This window comes from Hibiscus syriacus, unplaced genomic scaffold (genome assembly GCF_006381635.1).
Source record: "Hibiscus syriacus cultivar Baekdansim isolate YM2019G1 unplaced genomic scaffold, ASM638163v2 tig00113726_pilon, whole genome shotgun sequence".
NCBI lineage: Eukaryota > Viridiplantae > Streptophyta > Magnoliopsida > Malvales > Malvaceae > Hibiscus > Hibiscus syriacus.
In genome coordinates, this window is record NW_024063472.1 from 3,303,227 (window position 1) to 3,322,126 (window position 18,900).

At 35.3% G+C, this 18,900-nt stretch overlaps 1 protein-coding gene across 1 annotated transcript; it reads right to left on the bottom strand.

The window, feature by feature from the left end:
- Positions 1-777: 777 nt before the first annotated feature.
- LOC120187889 (ABC transporter B family member 27-like) lies at positions 778-4,515 on the bottom strand. The gene is given in 14 exon segments (XM_039191485.1): positions 778-984; positions 1,072-1,269; positions 1,377-1,484; positions 1,605-1,712; positions 1,808-1,873; positions 2,134-2,209; positions 2,344-2,365; positions 2,368-2,475; positions 2,665-2,809; positions 2,919-3,029; positions 3,125-3,243; positions 3,320-3,488; positions 3,667-3,766; positions 4,376-4,515. Coding segments are annotated over 14 exon segments (1,674 nt in total). The 3' UTR covers positions 778-780.
- Between the last annotated feature and the right edge of the window lie 14,385 nt (positions 4,516-18,900).

The following is an 18,900-nucleotide window of genomic DNA, read 5'->3' on the forward strand; positions in this document are numbered from 1 at the left end:
ATTTATGTTTGTTTTCCCAACAGTATACATCAGATTTAAGTTATGGTTTTTGTTGAATAATGAAATGGAAATTTTGACTCCGCATTTCTGTATTCTATCTTGTGCACAAATAATAATTACAGCAAGCTTCAAGAATTAATAATTTGGATTAGGGGTGAAGGTGAACTAAATTTGTCTCGAAAATATGATTTCCTTTAATTTCGAGTTATTCAAGTCAACTTGAGTTTTTAATTCGGTTTTCGAGTTCGAGTCAGGTTGAAATTTGAATATCTAGAATTAGAACAAATCTTTCTTTCGTAACTTCCCTTAGCTCTTTTACTCACCAATTTTCAATCTTTAATTAAACAGACATTTCTAGAAAAATATCTAGAGTTAGAACAACACAAGAGTAGTAATAAAGGGAGCACTTTTCATGCAGGTCGTCAGTCGTTGAGATAGTAAAATAAGCCTTACTCGTATCCTCGTAATTTATTAGTAAGTTGGCGAGCTGATGGCATTAGATTGTACAGAATGTTGGCATATTATTTTTATGAATGCTAGCTACTTGTAGAGCTCAGTCCATAACCCCATGCCCCGGTTTTTGCCACGGAAGATCGGAGTTAAGTCAATGAACATGTTCCCAGGTTCAGAATAGTTGATTACTTTCTAAATACATATAAATTTTCCATCCACATCAAGTGATGCTGTGATTTGTTTCTTGGAATTCTAGGAAACTACTCTTTGTTTTAACATGTATGCTGCAGAAATTTGATATTCTTGTACTTGGATATTGTTTTGGAACTACACTTTGGTGCTTGGACCTAGTAGTTGCCTCCTAACCAGCGCCGTGTAGATATCATTCTCCCGCAGAAGATCTTCATGGGTTCCGCTTTCAGCTATCTCTCCCTCAGATATGACAACTACGGTGTCTGCACTTTGGACTGTAGATAGCCTATGTGCTATGACCAGAACAGTTCTACCCCTCATCAATGAATCCATGGCATCCTATCCAGAGAAAAATTATTAGTTAGAATTTAATTCGGTAGAGAGCGGGATCGAATAGAAAGATAAATCCAGCAACTTCCGTCTCACCTGGACAAGGTATTCACTTTCAGCATCCAGAGCACTCGTGGCTTCATCCAACAGCAAAACTTTCGGATTCATCAATAGTGCTCTCGCAATGGCTACTCTTTGTTTCTGGCCTCCTGAGAGCCTCAAACCACGTTCTCCGACCATTGTTTGATACTTCTCAGGAAATTTGTCTATGAAGTCATGAGCATTAGCCATTTTCTGCACCATTGTAGTTTATCAGATTACACAAAAAAAACTGAAACCCATGAAGACGGCTTACAGATATCAATCAAAGTGGAAGAAGCTAGAACATGATAAAAACTCACAGCTACAGATTCTATTTCTGAACTGCTCGCTTTCCCACAGAACCCATAGGCAATGTTCTCCTCTATAGAACAATTGAAGAGAACAGGCTCCTGGCTAACTATACTTACCTGTATTCCAAAAAGGCAAGAAGAATTGGGGTGTTCAAGAAAGCTCGGTACATCGATATAATCAAGTTCTTTATGAAAGCAATTCATACTTTGAAAGATGCCAGAAACGCAGATTCTTACCTGTTTGTGAAGGTATTCATGTGATATTTCCACTAAAGGAACCCCATTTAACAAAATCTCTCCCTTCAAAGGATCATAAAATCTCTCGATTACGTTCGCAATTGTGGTCTGCGAAAGATAAGAAATTTAGGATATCAACGTTTGAAACACTCCAACAGAGAAAAATGGAAAAACAGTAAGAGGGAAAGGGATGATAATGCTACTTTTCCACCACCACTTGGTCCAACAAGGGCAACTTTGGAACCAGGCTTTAGTTTCAATGATATCCCCTGAAACAGTGTCAATCGATTCAAATCTTGAGGCACGAAAATCGAAAAAATCATAATTGAAGAAGTTGATACATAAATTAAACTCCCAATTACAAGTGTCTGCTCTATTACAATTTCTTGGCTTGAGCAATGCCAGTCTATGTACTTCCATTTGGCCCTTGTTTTACCCTGGTCTTCAATTTTATCATGCTGCATTCCTAAAAGGGGGGCCCCAACTGAACCAAATCCAGCACCATGGTATTAACAAGGAAAATCATTACCTTTAGTATCATATGACTTGGTCGAGAAGGATATGCAAACCAGACATCTTTCAACTCTAAATCTCCATCAGGATTTCTGTCATTGAAAAATATAATATCATGAACCATAAGCAATCAAAGTCTTCACATAAATGGTATTCTTGATTTTCATTGTTATGAGAATTGCTATAAAACTTAGGATATTTTCATTTATATTGTAATGTGACTTACCCTTCTGGGCGTTTTTCTCCGATTTCGGCATGATTGACACACGATCTAGGAGCTGGAAAACTCTCCTACTTGCCCCTGCAGCTTTCATGGCAGTTGAATATAATCCAGATAAAGAGGAAACTGCGGATCCAACTGCAGGTGGAGAGAGGTACTACATGAAAATTTGAGTGGCAAAATCCTGCCAATGAAGGCAATCCGTTTATAAACTCCCCGATCAGTTAAGCTTTGAATGTTTACCATATATCAACAATAATGAGATGAAATGCTTTCAGGATCATAAATGACCAGAAACTGAGCAAAACTCGAACACTGAGGAAGTACCTGTGAGGCTATAAAGGATGAAGGATGTGAGAGAACCCACTGTCATAGATCCCATTATTGTCAAGTAGGCACCATAGGTCACGACGACCATAACAGAACATGTGAATGCAGCATTTACTCCTCCAAAGAATAGACCGACTACTTTCTGTTGAATAGAACAGTAGAATTTATGCAATGTTTAGCTTCCGACATTGTGCGTGTGACAGGAATATATATGTGTGCGAGAGAGCAAGCGTTAGCATCCTCAAACTCACAGCTTGTTTTAGTCCAAGCTTCAGTGTCTCGTCAACTTTTTCAGAGTAGTTTGATATCGCAAAACCTTCTTGAGCAAATGACCTGACTGTCCGAATTGCTCCAAAAGATTCCTAAATATTAAAGTAGCTAATGAAGGGATAGACTATCAAATAAACGATAATGACCTTACCAAATATAGAGGAAATCAGATATATTTGATACAGACCTCAGCAATTGATACTGCTACTGCAGCTGCAGCTTGTGTTGAGTGTGAAAGTTCCTCCAGGTAGCGACCACATTTTTGTATAGCAACAGAAATAACAGGTATTACAGCCAAGGATAGTACTAAGAGAAACAAAAAGCTACTATGAGTGTGCTACGCTGATTTGATAGAGGGTATTGAACCAAAAAAATCGCATACATGTTAATTTCCAAGATGATGAAAACATGAAAACACCAATACAGGCTGTCGTTAGATTACAGAGTGCCTCAGAAAGATTGGTTGTTGCTGCATTTTTAATGACCTGGGTGTCCTCAGATAGCCTGCTGAGGAGTTCCCCTGTTCGAGTAACATCAAAGAAGGCTATTTCCTGTCAACAATTTAGGATCAATATTTCTGAAAATCGAGTTTGGAGAGAAGTCAGATATGAGCTATGAGCAGAATAACAATCAAATCATTGGTTACATGAACCATGAATTTTAAAATTCAGTGCAGTAATCATTAACATGGGATGGTGTACAACTAGTTGCTGATCTAATTGGCCTGACCTGATGAATAAGATGACTGAATAAGTCTCTCCTAAGGCGAGCTACTACCCGTTCGCTGGAAGAACTAAAAAGCCATGACCGAAGTGCTGTGCACAAAGACCTAAACAGATGAGAGAAAAAGAACTGTAGCGTCAAACTTTTGAAGCTAAAAGATCAAGTACTAGAGAATTTAACTTTGATGCACGAATAGGGACACGAGATTAAGGAAATAGAGATATGGAAATTCCTAAAACAGAACGGATCTTAAACTAAATTACATCATCATAAACTCATTCTTAAGACGATATTTTTAGGTTCAGTATATGTTTGGCATACTCCAGAAAGTATTTTGCAAATCTCCAAAGGAAAAAAATTAAGTTTCAAATTCTGAATTGGTGAAGCATCTGACATGTGAGCAGCAGTATCATCAAGCATGATATAATATATTACAGCCCTCTAGAAGGATTTGGTATCTAATTTCTTACTAGATCTCCACACATTCTTGATATGCAAAAACTAATTAAGATTTTAGTAGGAACTTCGCTATAAGATCAACATTTGCAATATAGCAAGCGAAAAACATGAAGTTTGAGGTAAGATAATTCGATATTGTTTTTAAGATAATCTATGACAAACCAATGAATGTCCAATTATTAAAAAAGATATAACTAGAAATAAAAGGAAATTAGTAGAATACTAGAACCTGAAAATCAAAAAAGGAAAAGAATACCCTACTACAACGATCACCACAATGTAAACTACAGTGTTCTTGACAGCTTGCAGGGCATCTGATTGCTGTTCAGGTGTCCTTGTATCTTTTGAAACAATGTCTATGATCATTCCACCATATTTAGGCTGCAATATAAGCATTTTAACATTATGCAAAATGAGGAAACGAATGAGTATCGGCAGGACCGAAACTTATTTCAAAGTTAAATTCTGCCCTAGATTTCTGAAATGGTCTCATATGAACATTTCCAGTTCGATCGTGCTGGAAAATAGAGTTTGAAGTACAAGAATTCCTTTGTCATGCAATTTATGCTTTCTTAATATCTGGAAGAAAGGGAAAACAAAATAGAGAATGCCTGACAGAACAACTCAAAATCTTGCATTACATTACATTTCTTTCACTTTTCAGAAGGCAATGCAATATACTTGTTTAAAAACCAGACACTGAACCTATAAGCTACAATATGTGACATTCTGTGTAAAATAGGTTACCATTAAACAAATTTCCTTTTTCCTATTGGATTTCATGGGGGAAATGGTACGAGAAATAAGGGCAGCTAGTGGTTCAAAGGGGGAAATAGTTAAGTTTACATACATCATGATGAGTTTTGCATTTTGCAGTTTTAGTTCAAATTTGGGTTCATTTCAACAGCAGAAGTAGAGATTCTCTGAATGATGGAAATACAAATTCGGGGCCACAGAAACAAATCGCTCAACTATAAACAAAATGAACCAAAATGACATTTTTTAAGCATAAATAGACAACAATGAGCCAATCCTACTCCTAAAATGTGTCTTTTGGTTAACAACAATGAGTTTTTTTAACTCATTTTTCATCTAAATAATCATTTATTATGATCACGGTAGAAGATAAAAAACTGAGTTTGAAGAACAAAAATGAAGAATTGGGACATAAAGAGACTAAAGTCTGATATAAGAAACAACATACAATCAAGAGACTTGTGACTGATCCAATCAATAATGCAATGGTGGCAATGGTTATCGTCCCAGCTTCTCGCTTTGCCTGAAATTTAAAAAGGGGGGGGGGGGAGATCATTGCTAGGTGGTCATAGAAATCCATGCTCAGAAATGATGAGAAACAAATTCATCACTAACCAGTGCAAATACTCTGAAAAATCCAACATTGGCTGCCTGAAAAAGTCAAAAATAAAAACAGTCTTTAATTCCCAACAAAATATGCTAATTGAAATTTCTTTTATTCGCCAAATTGAAACTTGAATGAATTGTATTACTTCAACCAAAAAACAAAAACAAATACTAACTTCACAGTGTTGCTAATTTAAGTTTCAAGAATAAACTACTACTCTTTATGTTGTCCTTGAACCTGCACTAAACCTATATGTTGTCCTTTTAAATGTTTATATAAGTGCTTACTTCCGGAATGTTATCTGATGCATTTTGTGAACTATGATGGAATAATGACTTGGGTGAATACCGTGCTAGTTTGAAACATATTTGGCTTTGTTTTCACTGTTTAATATCATGTCTGTTTATAGTATATAATTTGTAGTTTTTGGTATATCTAACTTTGTATGTTTATTGTTTTTGTAAGAAATTTTTTCGGCTGCATTGACCTTAAGGAATAAATTAAGCCTAGCCACTAAAATTGCGTCGATGCTTACACCTCTACAAAGAAAATTGTTTGAGGATACTTGCTTCGGGCCATGGCTGAAAGTGCAACATACGGGTGGAGATGCTATGTTGACACATTTGTTTCTTCGGACCATGACTAACGATCTACCCGAGGGGGTACAACGTGGTGATGAGGAGATATGGTTTCATTTTCCTCCGGCATAGGCGTATACTTGTTTTGGGCGGGAGGAGTTTTGTTTAATCACCGGTCTACGCTTCAGACACGATGATGTAGGTCGGTACACTAGTTATATCGCTCGCCCATCATGGTTATATCGGGTTTTTCCTGAGCTGGCAAAGTCGAAGCCGAGTATACACGTCGATGACTTGAAGAGATTATTTGATAAAGATGGTTTTACTCGGATGGATGACCTTGATGTTGTCCGAGTATGCCATTTATTACTTTTGCATGCCATCTTTTTAGGCAAAGAGGGCAGACAACCAATCTCCGAGGACCTAATATTATTGGTAGATGACCTAAATTTATGGAACCTGTTTCCGTGGGGTTCATATCTATGGAAAGCTACCTGGAAGAAGTTGTCGTCTGCCTTTAAGGACCGAAAAAGTTTGCGGAGAGATGGTTCTAAATACACTTTGACAGGCTTTACTTGGGCCTTTAAGGTAAATATTTCTATATTATAATGTTTTCAAAATTATAATTAATTATTTAACAATTACTAATGTTTGTGTATTATATTGTTTGTAAATTTGGATATTTGAGGCTTTCCCCAGCATGCGGACATATGCGATAAAAAGATCAAATGATATTCCTAGGGCTATTACCTGGAAGAGGATCCGCATGTTGGATTGGGAAGAGTTACTCCCATATACGACGATGAATGATGTAAGCTAACACACAAATAATACCATATAAACAAGTTATTACTAGTACAAGTTTAACTTTGTTTGAGCTTTTATATTGTTAGGTGGCCAACTATCCATTACAGAGGCTGACACCCACAGAGGCTGAGCTTGCCACTGATTGGTGGCAAGCTAGTAAGCAATTTTTTGATGGGACGGATGATGAGCACCCCCCCACCTCGAGAGCCATCACCTATTCGGATCGATTCTACAGCTCGACACCCGGAGCCATCACCTGATCGAGCCTCTTCTCCACCTCCACCATCACCTATTCCATCACATCATCGAGCTTCTTCTCCACTATCACCTCATGATAGGAGACCGGCAAAGAGGCCACGACATTTATCTCCCTGTTCTCCACCTCCACGGGATGAGTTAGGGGAATTACGTGATGAGGTCGGTGCTTTGCGTCATGAGATCGGTACTTTACGTGAAGATAATGGTGCATGGTGTGATGAGGTTCGATCTTTACGTGGTGAGGTGGATTTTTTACGCGATGACAATGGTGCACTACGCGGTGAGGTATCTACCTTACGTGATGAGGTTGCCGCTCTACGCGAGATTGTTTCATTGTTGCAGAATGAGGTTAATACTCTAAGCAATGAGGTAAATTTGTTTAATACTATACTAAAAATACAAATAACTTTTTTTCGGCATTATTTATTTATTTACTGATTTATATATTAATTTATTTTCAGCGGCCCGTTAAGGTAGATGTTTTACTTTGGGTTTTTCTTACACGAAGGGGTTCACGCATCAGAAGTCGTGCACGTGCCATTACGTCTCCGTTCACCCCACTAGTGCCAAGACTCCGTAAAAATAGCCCCGATGCACCTATCATCATTCAAGAGGCGCCTCCTATCGTTCAAGAGGCCCATCTCATCATCGAAGAAGTCCCTCCCACCGTTCAAGAGGCCCCTGTCATCGTTCAAGTGGTCCCACCCGCCGTTCAAGATCTCGATTCATTTGGCGTCATATGTCGATATATTGATAAACCACCTCTCGTGCCTGATATGATGGATGCGTGTTGGCTTTCGTATGAGTTACCGGCCAGTACCATTCCTCAGCAGGAGATGGAAACACTACCGGACACAATTACGGATAATACCCTTTGGGCTAAGACCGTAGTTGATTTTTATCTACATGAGCGGAGTAAGGGGTGTTCTTCTGACCTATGCCAAATCGACGATGCTATTCATTTGTTTCTTGATCGGTCTTGATGGGGTATTTTATTAGGGGTTGAAGATAATGGCTACCTCGAAGGGGGGTAAGTATTATATTATTCTTATATTGCATTTTGATTAATTTTTTTTAAATTATTAATAAATTCACTAACATATTTTTTTTTTTATAAAACAGCATATTGATGCATGGGTGTCACGTCTTCTAATAATAAGGAAATTGAAGAAAAGAGGTACTCGATGGACTATTATGCCGACGTCTTTTCACACAGCTCACTTGAAGGATCAGAGAGATGCTTCATATAAGTTGGCTAATGGAAAAGCTAAACTTTATCCTGCGTGGTGGGAGGTCGATAAGGTTAGTATTTATTTTTTGAATATTTTAAAGGTTTTCATAAATTTTATTTGATGTGCGCAATTATTTATGATTGCAGGTGTTTATCCCTTTTTTGGAACATCGTCATTGGCTTCTCGTCGAGCTTCAGCTCCCATCCCTGAAGATAATGGTATATGACAGCATGTTGAATTACATACCATTGTATGATTTGAGAGATATTATTACAAAGAGATGGAGCGATCATTTGGCTAAATACTTGAATGCGATTGATTATTGGACAAAATCTGGAAACAAGAAGCCAAAGAAGTTCAAAATTACAATGATCAGAGACGAGATTGCGCCACAACAAACGCATGGAGCCAGAGGGGATTGTTGTCCTCTTGTATGCTTGTGCTTGAAATGTTTGACTACAAGAAGTATATAATATCTACCTCCCACAGATAGAGATAGAGCTGCAGTAGGCTTGTGGTTTCGGCATTATATGGCCAGATCGGTATATATGAGACACTGCCTACCTGCATCAGCGTGCTGAAAGTTGTACATAAACAATTAGTAAGTTTGAGCAAGTGTTGTTAACATATATACTCTTTAATTGGTTTGAAAATATTTGGTTAAGTACCTAGAATTCAGTAATTTGTTGTTTGTTGGTTTTAGATGTGTAGAAAGTGTTGTTTGAGCAAATGTTTGGTTTCTGCAGGTTAATCCTGAAGTGAGCTGCGTGAAATGTATTTGTGCATAAACAATAGTCTGGGGTACACTTTTTTTTCTTTGTTTAATTGAATTTTACATTGAAAGTTGATTTGTTACAATTGATGAGGAAATAAGATTTATTTTTTGATTAATTGATTTGTAAAAGTTGATTTGTTTAATTTGATTTGTAAATAAGAATTATTTTTTTGCTTGTTTAATTGATTTGTAAAAGTTGATTTGTTATTTCTAAAAAATTCAATATGCATTATGTTTGAAGGCAAAAAAGACCTGTTGAAGGTAAAAATTCGCAACATGATTTTCGGTTTGCGAATTTGACTTTCGCGTTGATCGCAACATAGGTATATACAACATCAAACACATTCCAAGATATAAATACAAGCTAAGGGCACTTGAAGAAGAAAGAGAACAACTATCCAAAAAATCAAACAAGAGAAAATCCCAACATGATAACAACTGAACAGATCATATCAATGTTCAAACTCAAGTTGTAAATTTTGATTTCCTTTTGCTTGGCACCATATGAGATTTGGATTTTGATTTCCTTTTGCTTGGCACCATATGAGCTTTGGATTTTGATTTCCTTTTGCTTGGCACCATATGAGCTTTGGATTTTGATGAGCATCGGAAGCATTTCGGACTTATGATTTGGGTGGTACTCAGAAGCATTTCAAACTTATTATTTTTGTTATTATTACAAGTTGTAGCCCTCAATTATCGGGATTTTTAGTTTTCATTTGTTGCATTTCTCGTATACCACCTAGATCATACGCCCGAAACGTTTCTGACGCTTTAAAGTTGACCAAAAAATACGATGGTCGGGATTTCCCTTGCGTTTAAAGTTAAAAAAACAATGGAAATTAGGAATAATCAATGATAACATGCATATTGGCTTGGGCTAACAATTATAGTGGAGAAATTTATATTGAAATTCAAACTCAAATTGAAATTTAAATTCAAACTCCAATTACATATGAAATGAATTTGAAATGCAGTGTTAAATTGAACATGAAAATTGCATAATTGATTCATACTGTTCAAGTAACATGCTTTATGAACCATCAAGCTAAAAGACAATATTGATTGAGTTCAAAGCTGAGTTGTGAGTTGATGGGGTTGTCACACTTGTCACATGGTTGGAATAAAGTACTCACATGGAAGAGATAGATTGTTTTGTTATACACAGCCCATCTCATCTGAATGAAAATATGCATACAATATAATCAAACCAAAACATACATACACAACAAATTTATACATAACAATGTTCAAATAATGTACCCACAAAAACAAAATTAATCCGATGAAAAAGGGTTATTTCTAACGAAGTCCGAATATTATTTTTCCAAATAATGTACCCATAACAATGTTCAAATAATGTACCCATAACAATGTTTAATTGATTTTTGTTTAATTTTCAATCTGAATTATGTTGAAGGTAAAAAAGACCTGTTGAAGGTAAATTCACAACGCAAAATAAGCGTTGTGATAGTCAAATTCACAACGCGAAAGTCAAATTCGCAACATACAACATCAAGGTATATACAACATCAAACACATTCCAAGCTATAAATATAAGCTAAGGACACTTGAAGAAGCAAAATAACAATTATCCAAGCAATCAAACACAAGAGAAAATCCCAACATGATAACAACTGAACAGATCATAGCAATGTTCAAACTCAAGTTACTAATGAATGTCTAACTGAAAATGTATGCATTCACACATAAAATACACATAATACAACGTTTGCATTTAAAAATCACCTAAGTTAATAAGTCCCAAAAGGTGAAGCCGGTTGTGATTGGAATTTTGATTGCGATTTTGATTTCCTTTTGCTTGGCACCATATGAGCTTTGGATTTTGATGAGGATCCATTTTTTGGTAGAGGAAAAGATAATTGTGATGGCACTGGTGATCCACAGGTCAACCTTGTATGACCACTCTCCTTGCACCGACTACATGTCGATATCCTCTTCTCTTCACCCTTAGACGGTATACGATCGTGATTTTTTGGTCGGCCAGGTAGCCTGTTGTCCATGACTGGTGGCAAAACTGTTTGTAAGTCATCTGGTATGTCTCACTCAGAAGGATATGGACATGGGTAGACAATCTTGGCATAAGTTTGTCGATATACTTCTGTAGTGTAGCAATCCATAGCGTATGCGCTTGAATCATCTTGGTTTAGATGAAGAGCAACTTTTATAACATGGCCACATGGATAACCAGATGTTTGCCATTTCTTACAACTACACGTGTTTGCATTTAGATTGACAAGCCCATTTAAGTATTATCTAATACTTCAAACAAAGTGTTTGAACATGGTTCAACTCTCCAAGACGTTGACTTCACAACATGTTTCGTTATCTTTTTTTCAGTCCATGGTGTAACACGACGTTCCAATGTTCTTGTAAATTTAAATAAATAATACTTAGTAAAATATATGATAAGTTACGACTTTAAAGAAATAATACATGCATGGTTTCTTTTCTTGTAGTACCACTGTTGAATAGAGGCTCGAAAAAACTCCATTAACATAGTAATGGGTAATTTCCGAGAATGACGACTTAGAGCGTTGATTGATTCTGCACTATTAGACGTCATGAAACCATATCTTGCTCCAAGTTGATGTACTCTTGACCATCTTTCAAACCCGACATCTTCTAGTGTTTGAGCACATTGAGGCAAAACACGTCTTAAACAATTTATATTCTTATTAAAATTCATTTCCCGATAAGCTTTTACAGCCTTCCAGTATGTCCATTTGTGATTTTTTATACCAGCAGACCTTGATTTTAGATTTCTGTACAAATAAACACCCCAAAGTCCATGAAAAGCATCTGGAAAACACCTTCTAACAGCGTTGTCAATTGAGTTTGCCCTATTGGATATGATTGTCAGATTGCTAATAGGACCTATGCAATCCCTAAGATGCCCCATAAACCATGTCCATGAATCAGAGGTTTCAAATTTGCCAACCCCGTAAGCTATTGGCAGTATCCCATTGTTAGCATCCATGGCTACTGCTAATAAGTTTACTCCAAGGTATCGACCTTTCAAATGTGCTCCATCAACTATAATAACTGGGTACATGCAAGTAATAAACGAACGAATCTACAAAATCATATACACAATAAATATAATCATTTAAATGTGAAATGCATGCAACTAACAAAAATGAGTCAACAAAATTATAATTATTTACTAACCGCAGCACCAATGGCAATAAACAGCAACTCAAAGTGTCAATCTCTATCTGTTTTGATATGAGTTACCGACCCATGATTTTTCAGTTTTAAATTGTGACAATAAGCCAGCAGTTGGGCAAACGATGTTTCTAGTGACCCCCTCAACAATTCCAAGGCATAACATTTGGCTCTCCAAGCTTGAGAATATGAGATACTAATCTTGAACCGAGCATTCATGTCAGTCATAATTTCATGTCCCCTATATACCATTCCATTCAAAAACATTAACTCAGCCAGAAAACCATCCAACACCTTTTTGTTTGCCTGTCTATGGTGAGGAAAAACTTGGGTTCTTGAACATGTATGTTTATCAATAAAAGTCCTAACTTGAAACATTTCGCAATCTTTTATCCTCTTTGCAATCATATGCCACGTACAGTTTTTGTCAATCATACACGTTGTTTCGAAAAGATCTTTGCTTGATTTGTTAACTCTTAGTTGATAGCCATCTTCCACACATTTCGTATACAAAGCTATCTTCAAGTCTTCCTTTGTATCAAAACAATCATCTTTCTTGATACGAATGACTATTGTGTAACAATCAACTGATATCTTTACCAACTCTTCTTCCGGTATCTGAAGTAATTCTGGCATATTCCAATTATACTCCAGTGGCATTTTCTTCTTTTTCCTTTCTTCGGGGACTTCTTCTTCTTCTTCAGGGTTATATGAATTACAGAATGGATGTTCAACATGTTCATTCACAGTCGTAACTTCCTCCTCATTATCATCAACAACATCTTCCTCGGCAGTGGCTGTTTCATCATCAAAATTCGGGTTTTGACCAATATTAAAATCATTACATGCAGGGTCTGTTTCTTCTTCCATCACATCATCAAAATCCGAGTATTGACCAAGATCAAAGTCCGGGTATTGACCAAGATCAAATTTCAAATACTGACTAGTACTCACAATTTTTTCTATTGGCTCATAATCGTCTAACTGGTCAATACAAAAATCGGAATTTCGTACTGAAAGTTGATTGGGGTTTGGATTAGGAAAAGGTTGTGGGTTTTGAGATTGTGTTTGGTATTGGAAATGTGGTGAAACAAAATTTGCTCGGTGATGAAATTTTGGTGGAACCATTAAATTTTGGGTTGAAGAACTTAGTTGATTACTACCCGCTACTGACCCAACTTCACTACTTCTAGGTTCAACAACATATAATGCAACATCATCTTCTTGCGAAACACTAATGTAAGCAATGAATCGTTCAACATCTTCATTGTCGGTTAACAAATAAACTTTACCTTTTCTCAGATAAGATAGCCTAAATCCACTTGGAGGCTCTAAATTCAATTTCTTTGTCACACGTAACATTAGAGTTTCATAAGTTAACTTTTTTAATGACAGTTTTAGTTGAAGATTCATGGGTAAAGGCACATATTGTAAAACACCATGAACATTCTCCCATGACCCTCCAAAACACAAATCTATCCAAACATGATCAACATTAGATGATTTCATTCTAAAAATTGTAAATTAATTTACTAAACAAACGAGCTATAAACTAGATATCATCACTAACTTAGAGAAAAACATACCTTTATTAAGTTAATAGTTGATAATTTGGGAGAGAAATCATTGAAAAATTATATAGAAATAAAATTATGTAAAAAAAATAGAGATGGGGAAGGATGTTGTTGGATATAGGAACGGATGTCGCCGGAGAGAGTGATAGATAAAGATGGAATGAGTTGCGATTTAGGGATTTAGGTTATGAGTTGTTGCTGCTGCGTTGTTATATACCCAAAACATTTGTGTTGCGAAACTAAAACATGTTGCGAAATTAAATTCGCGTTGCGAATTTGAAATTCAGTTGCGAATTTGACTTTCGCGTTGCGAAATTGGAAACTGGGTTGCGAAATTGAAAACTGGGTTGCGAAATTGGAATTCGCGTTGCGAATTTGTTGGTCATTTTGGCAAATCAAAAAAAAATTGGTTAAATTCGTATATTATAAGATATTTTTTGTCACTGAGGTTATTTTCTCTAAAGGAAAAGTACCTTTTAGGTCCTTTTATTATAGTAACTATATCAATTTAGTCCTCTACTATTAAATGAATTAATTTTTTCACTGTAATTGTAAAAAAGAATTAAATAATCTCAAGCTTTTACATATTTAACATTTTTTTTAAAAAATAACACTAAAATTAATATTTTTCATTCACAACTCCTAAAAATCATCATTAGCAAAACTATATAAGCTCCAAAACTATTAACTCCATTAAATAATAATCGTCATTTTGAAACAATAAATTGTTATTTTTATTAAAAATATATATTTTTTTACTAATAAATGCATTTAAATTATTTATTTATAAGTAAGTGATTAATTTAATAATTTTGTTTATAATAGATAATTAAATTAATACATTTAATTATAGATGAATTAAATTTATAATTAATACAATTAATACTTTCACTGTACTTAATTTAAATTTTTAAAAATATTTTTAATTTAAATAAGAATTAATATATTGATAATAATTTTATTTTTATAATTTTATAAAACTTTAAATAAGGAGTATTTAATGGTTGAATTTATATTCATATCAATGTATAAATAAATCATTTATCACTCAAGCAATAATTATTCATAAATACATTCTAAAAATATGTTTACGTAAATCTAATATATTATAATTTTAATTTATTCTAGCAACCTCTTTGATATTTTCGCTTCAAAAGGAACAATATATTTATACTACCCCGGCCCAAAGTGACCCAATTTAGTTTCGAAATCAAATAGGAATTAAGGAAAATGGATTTAAGGCTCTTAAATCTTAGATTTGTTAATATATATATATATATATAAGAGAAATATAAGTTAATATTTGTTTAAAGACTCTCCATTATTTGATAATAAACATATACACTTATGTATTTACGATATTCAAAATTGAAACTTTAAAAAAGTAACAATAATTCTTTAACAACCGGATTCTTTTAATTTGTCTCAACGGAATGGAAAACTGCGTTAGTAGAAGGGACCGTGTTTCAAACGACTAGGTTAAAATGGTTTTGACTTTTGATTCCATGATAAAATTGCTTCATAAAACCTTCAAAATTTCCTCCTCATTCAATCTAATTCTCAATTAAAATAAAAGTGTACTTTGGATAAATTGTATCAGAGCTCAGTAAATTATATTAAAATTATCGTTTTGATTATTGAACTTTCAAAAGTTAAATAATGGTTGTCCTTTTTCCCATATATATGGGATAAGGGGGAGGTAAGATAGTAGGCTACCCCCAACACCATGTTGAGAGCAGCTTCCGTAAGAGACCTCAAGGTTAAGAACCTTGTGCTCTACCAACTGAGCTGGATGGTCATTTCTTTCAAAAGTTATATAATTATCATCAAATTTATCTCAATATTACAAAATGATCATTCAATATTATTAAAAGTGCATGGGTTTGATTAATTTAATGATATCTTTTAAAGGCTGGGCAAATTCAATGATCATTTTGAAATGATTTGATAAAATTTAATGCACATTTTATAATCATTTGATAAATTCAATAATTATTTGATAATTTTTAAAAATTCAATAATCAAAACGACTAATTGATCATAGTTCGGTGATGTAATTTATCCTTAAATTTAATCTTATTTAGAATGTCACCCAACTAGGTTGGTGTAACTCGACTTGTGACACAAATTTTAATCAATAAATAATATAGATAAATATTCAATTTTTATTTAAAAATTCAAAATGCTAATTTTATATTGTAATTTAAAAAGAAGAAAACAAAAATACAAGTTGTGGGGTTCGAACACAGGCATACTTTTGTACAGTAGACCTTAAGTCTTCCCCCTTGTTGAAGTATAGTAATGTAGTTGTGTGTATGTTGAGCAACGTTTGTTAGGCAGTCTGTTATGAGGCTATTAAGAGGCTGTTAAAGTTGTTATACTGAAGTTCATGCAGCTACAGAATGTTCATGCAGTTAGAGCCCTTATTGTTTGTATATATATACTGTAATAGTTCTTGAATGAATAAGCAATATTGTATATAAATCATTTATCTTGTGACGTGGTAGGAATCGTTTCTTCTCTTTTGGTGTTTCGATCGTATAGTGCCTCATGTTTCTCTTCTTTTTGGTGGTGGTTCAGACGTTTTGGGAGTTGCTCAGAAGGTGTTCACCAATAAACGCCCTAGTGATGTTTTAGATGATCATAATTTTCTGTTGTGGAAACAACATGTGTTATTGGTAGTTCGTAGTCATCGTCTTAAGAAGCTTCTCTCTGGTTCGGTTACTCATCCGCCTACGACAGTTATGCTTGACGATGGCACTGTTGCTGAAAATAAAGAGTATGAGCTTTTTATGGCTCAAGATAGTGCATTAGCCTCTTGGATCTTGTCTACGGTTACTCCTTCCTTGCTGTCGCATCAAGTGGGAGTTAAAATCACTACTCAGGTATGGACAACGATCAATAAGATCTTCGCTTGTAAGCCTGCAACGACAGTTATAAACCTGCATTATCAACTCAAAGCGGCTCATCAAGGCAATCCAGGGATATGAATGTACATATCTCAAGTCAAAGAGATATGTGATGCTTTAGCGTCATGTAGTAGCCCAGTTTTCGATCTTGAACACATTGCTACGATCTTAAATGGTTTATCGGCGTAGTATAGGCCTGTAGTCACTATGTTGTCTGCTAGTTATGATGATTTGACACTAGAAGGAGTAGTTTTTGTTCTCATTGATGCTGAGACTCAGTAGAAATATTTTAATCGTTTTGATAATTTGATGGTTACTGCTAATGTAGCGCAGGTTAAAGGTTCTGTTGATGGTCGATCTGATCGTTCTTTTAGACAGGATCAATCCAAAATGAAGCAATCTGTAACTTAAAATCACACTGGTCGTGGTCGAGGGCGTGTTAAAGTTCAGTGTCAATTGTATGGAAAAAATGGTAATCTTGTCAACCATTGTTTGTATCGGTTTGATAAATCTTTTTCAGGTGTTGATGATTCTGATTTGAGGAGCTCACTGAAGGAACGGTAACCTACAATCAATGTTTGTCATTATAGTTCGACTTCATGTGCATGTGGAAGTAAGCCTGGCGTGCGTGGATCTGTTGTGGATGAACAAGAATGCTTCAGGCCGCTTGCAAACATGACTGATGCAAATACTACTTCTACATTGTGGTTTGTTAATTTAGGGGCTACTCATCATGTTACATCCGATACGACAGAGGTTCTTGATGGTTCAGATTATACAGGGGTTGGTAAGCTTACTGTAGGAAATTGTAGTTGTCTTTCTATTGCTATAATTGGTTAAACGTCTTTATATACAACATCTCGTTCTTTGAAGCTGAGTAATTTTTTGCATGTTCTTTCTATAACTAAGAAGTTGGTTTCGGTTTCCAAGCTTGCTAGGGATAATATAGTTTTTTTAGAGTTTTATGCTAATAATTTTGTGGTTTGGGATGAGGATTCTGGTGCTGTTTTGCTTAAAGGTAAAAAAGTTGATGGTCTGTATGAGATTGGTGGTTGTTTGTCTGCTCGAGTTCGTGATACTGAAGATAATATGGCTCATACTTCTAATAATACCTATGTACTTTGACATGATCGATTAGGTCATCCTTTTCATGAAGTTTTGTTACAAGTCTGTAATCGATGTAGTATTGTCTTACCAAAGAATATAAATAAAGATTTGCTTCCTGTTTGTGTGGGCAAAAGCAACAAGCTTCCGTTCTTTGCATCTGAGACTCAATATACGCAACCATATCAGTTAGTATATATACTGATCTATGGGGCCTGAGTCATATTATCTCTAATGGATTTCCGTATTATGTGTCGTTTGTTGATGCGTTTTCAAGGCATTCATAGGTATATTTTTTGAAAGATAAAGGGCAGATTATTCGTGCGTTTCAATTGTTTCAACAGCTAGCTCGTACGCAATTTGGCCAGGATATTAAAGCTGTGCAAGGTGAGTTTCGCTAGTTTTCAGCTGTGCTTTCACAATGTGAGGTTCAACATAGGGTGACATGTCCTCATACATCTCAGTAAAATGGGGTTGTTGAAAGAAAGCAACGTCATTTGTTTGAGATGACGTTAACGTTGTTAGCTCAGACGTCTTTACCTCTTAAGTTCTGGTCGTTTGCTGTTGTTACAACAACTCATTTGATTAATAGATTACATACTAAGGTGCTTCAAAGAGTTACTGAATTTGAAAGATTGTTTGGGAAGCCTCCAAGTTATGATCATCTTGAAGTATTTGGTTGTCATTGTTTTCCTCATTTACAACCGTTTCAACCATACAAGCTTGCATACAGGTCACAATCGTGTGTGTTTTTGGGATACAACATGAATCATCAAGGTTATCTGTGTTTAACCTGATGGACGAGTTTATGTGTCTCACCATGTTATTTTTGATGAGCAGGTGTTTCCATTTACTGATCGAATATTTCTTCTGAGGTTAGTTTATGTAGTGGAGCTTTGTTTTAGTGGTTCCTAGTACTCGATGTATTTGTGATGGTTCTTCGTAGGTGGCTCTGGGTGTAAGTTTTAATCAACCCACGGTCCAAGAGTTTA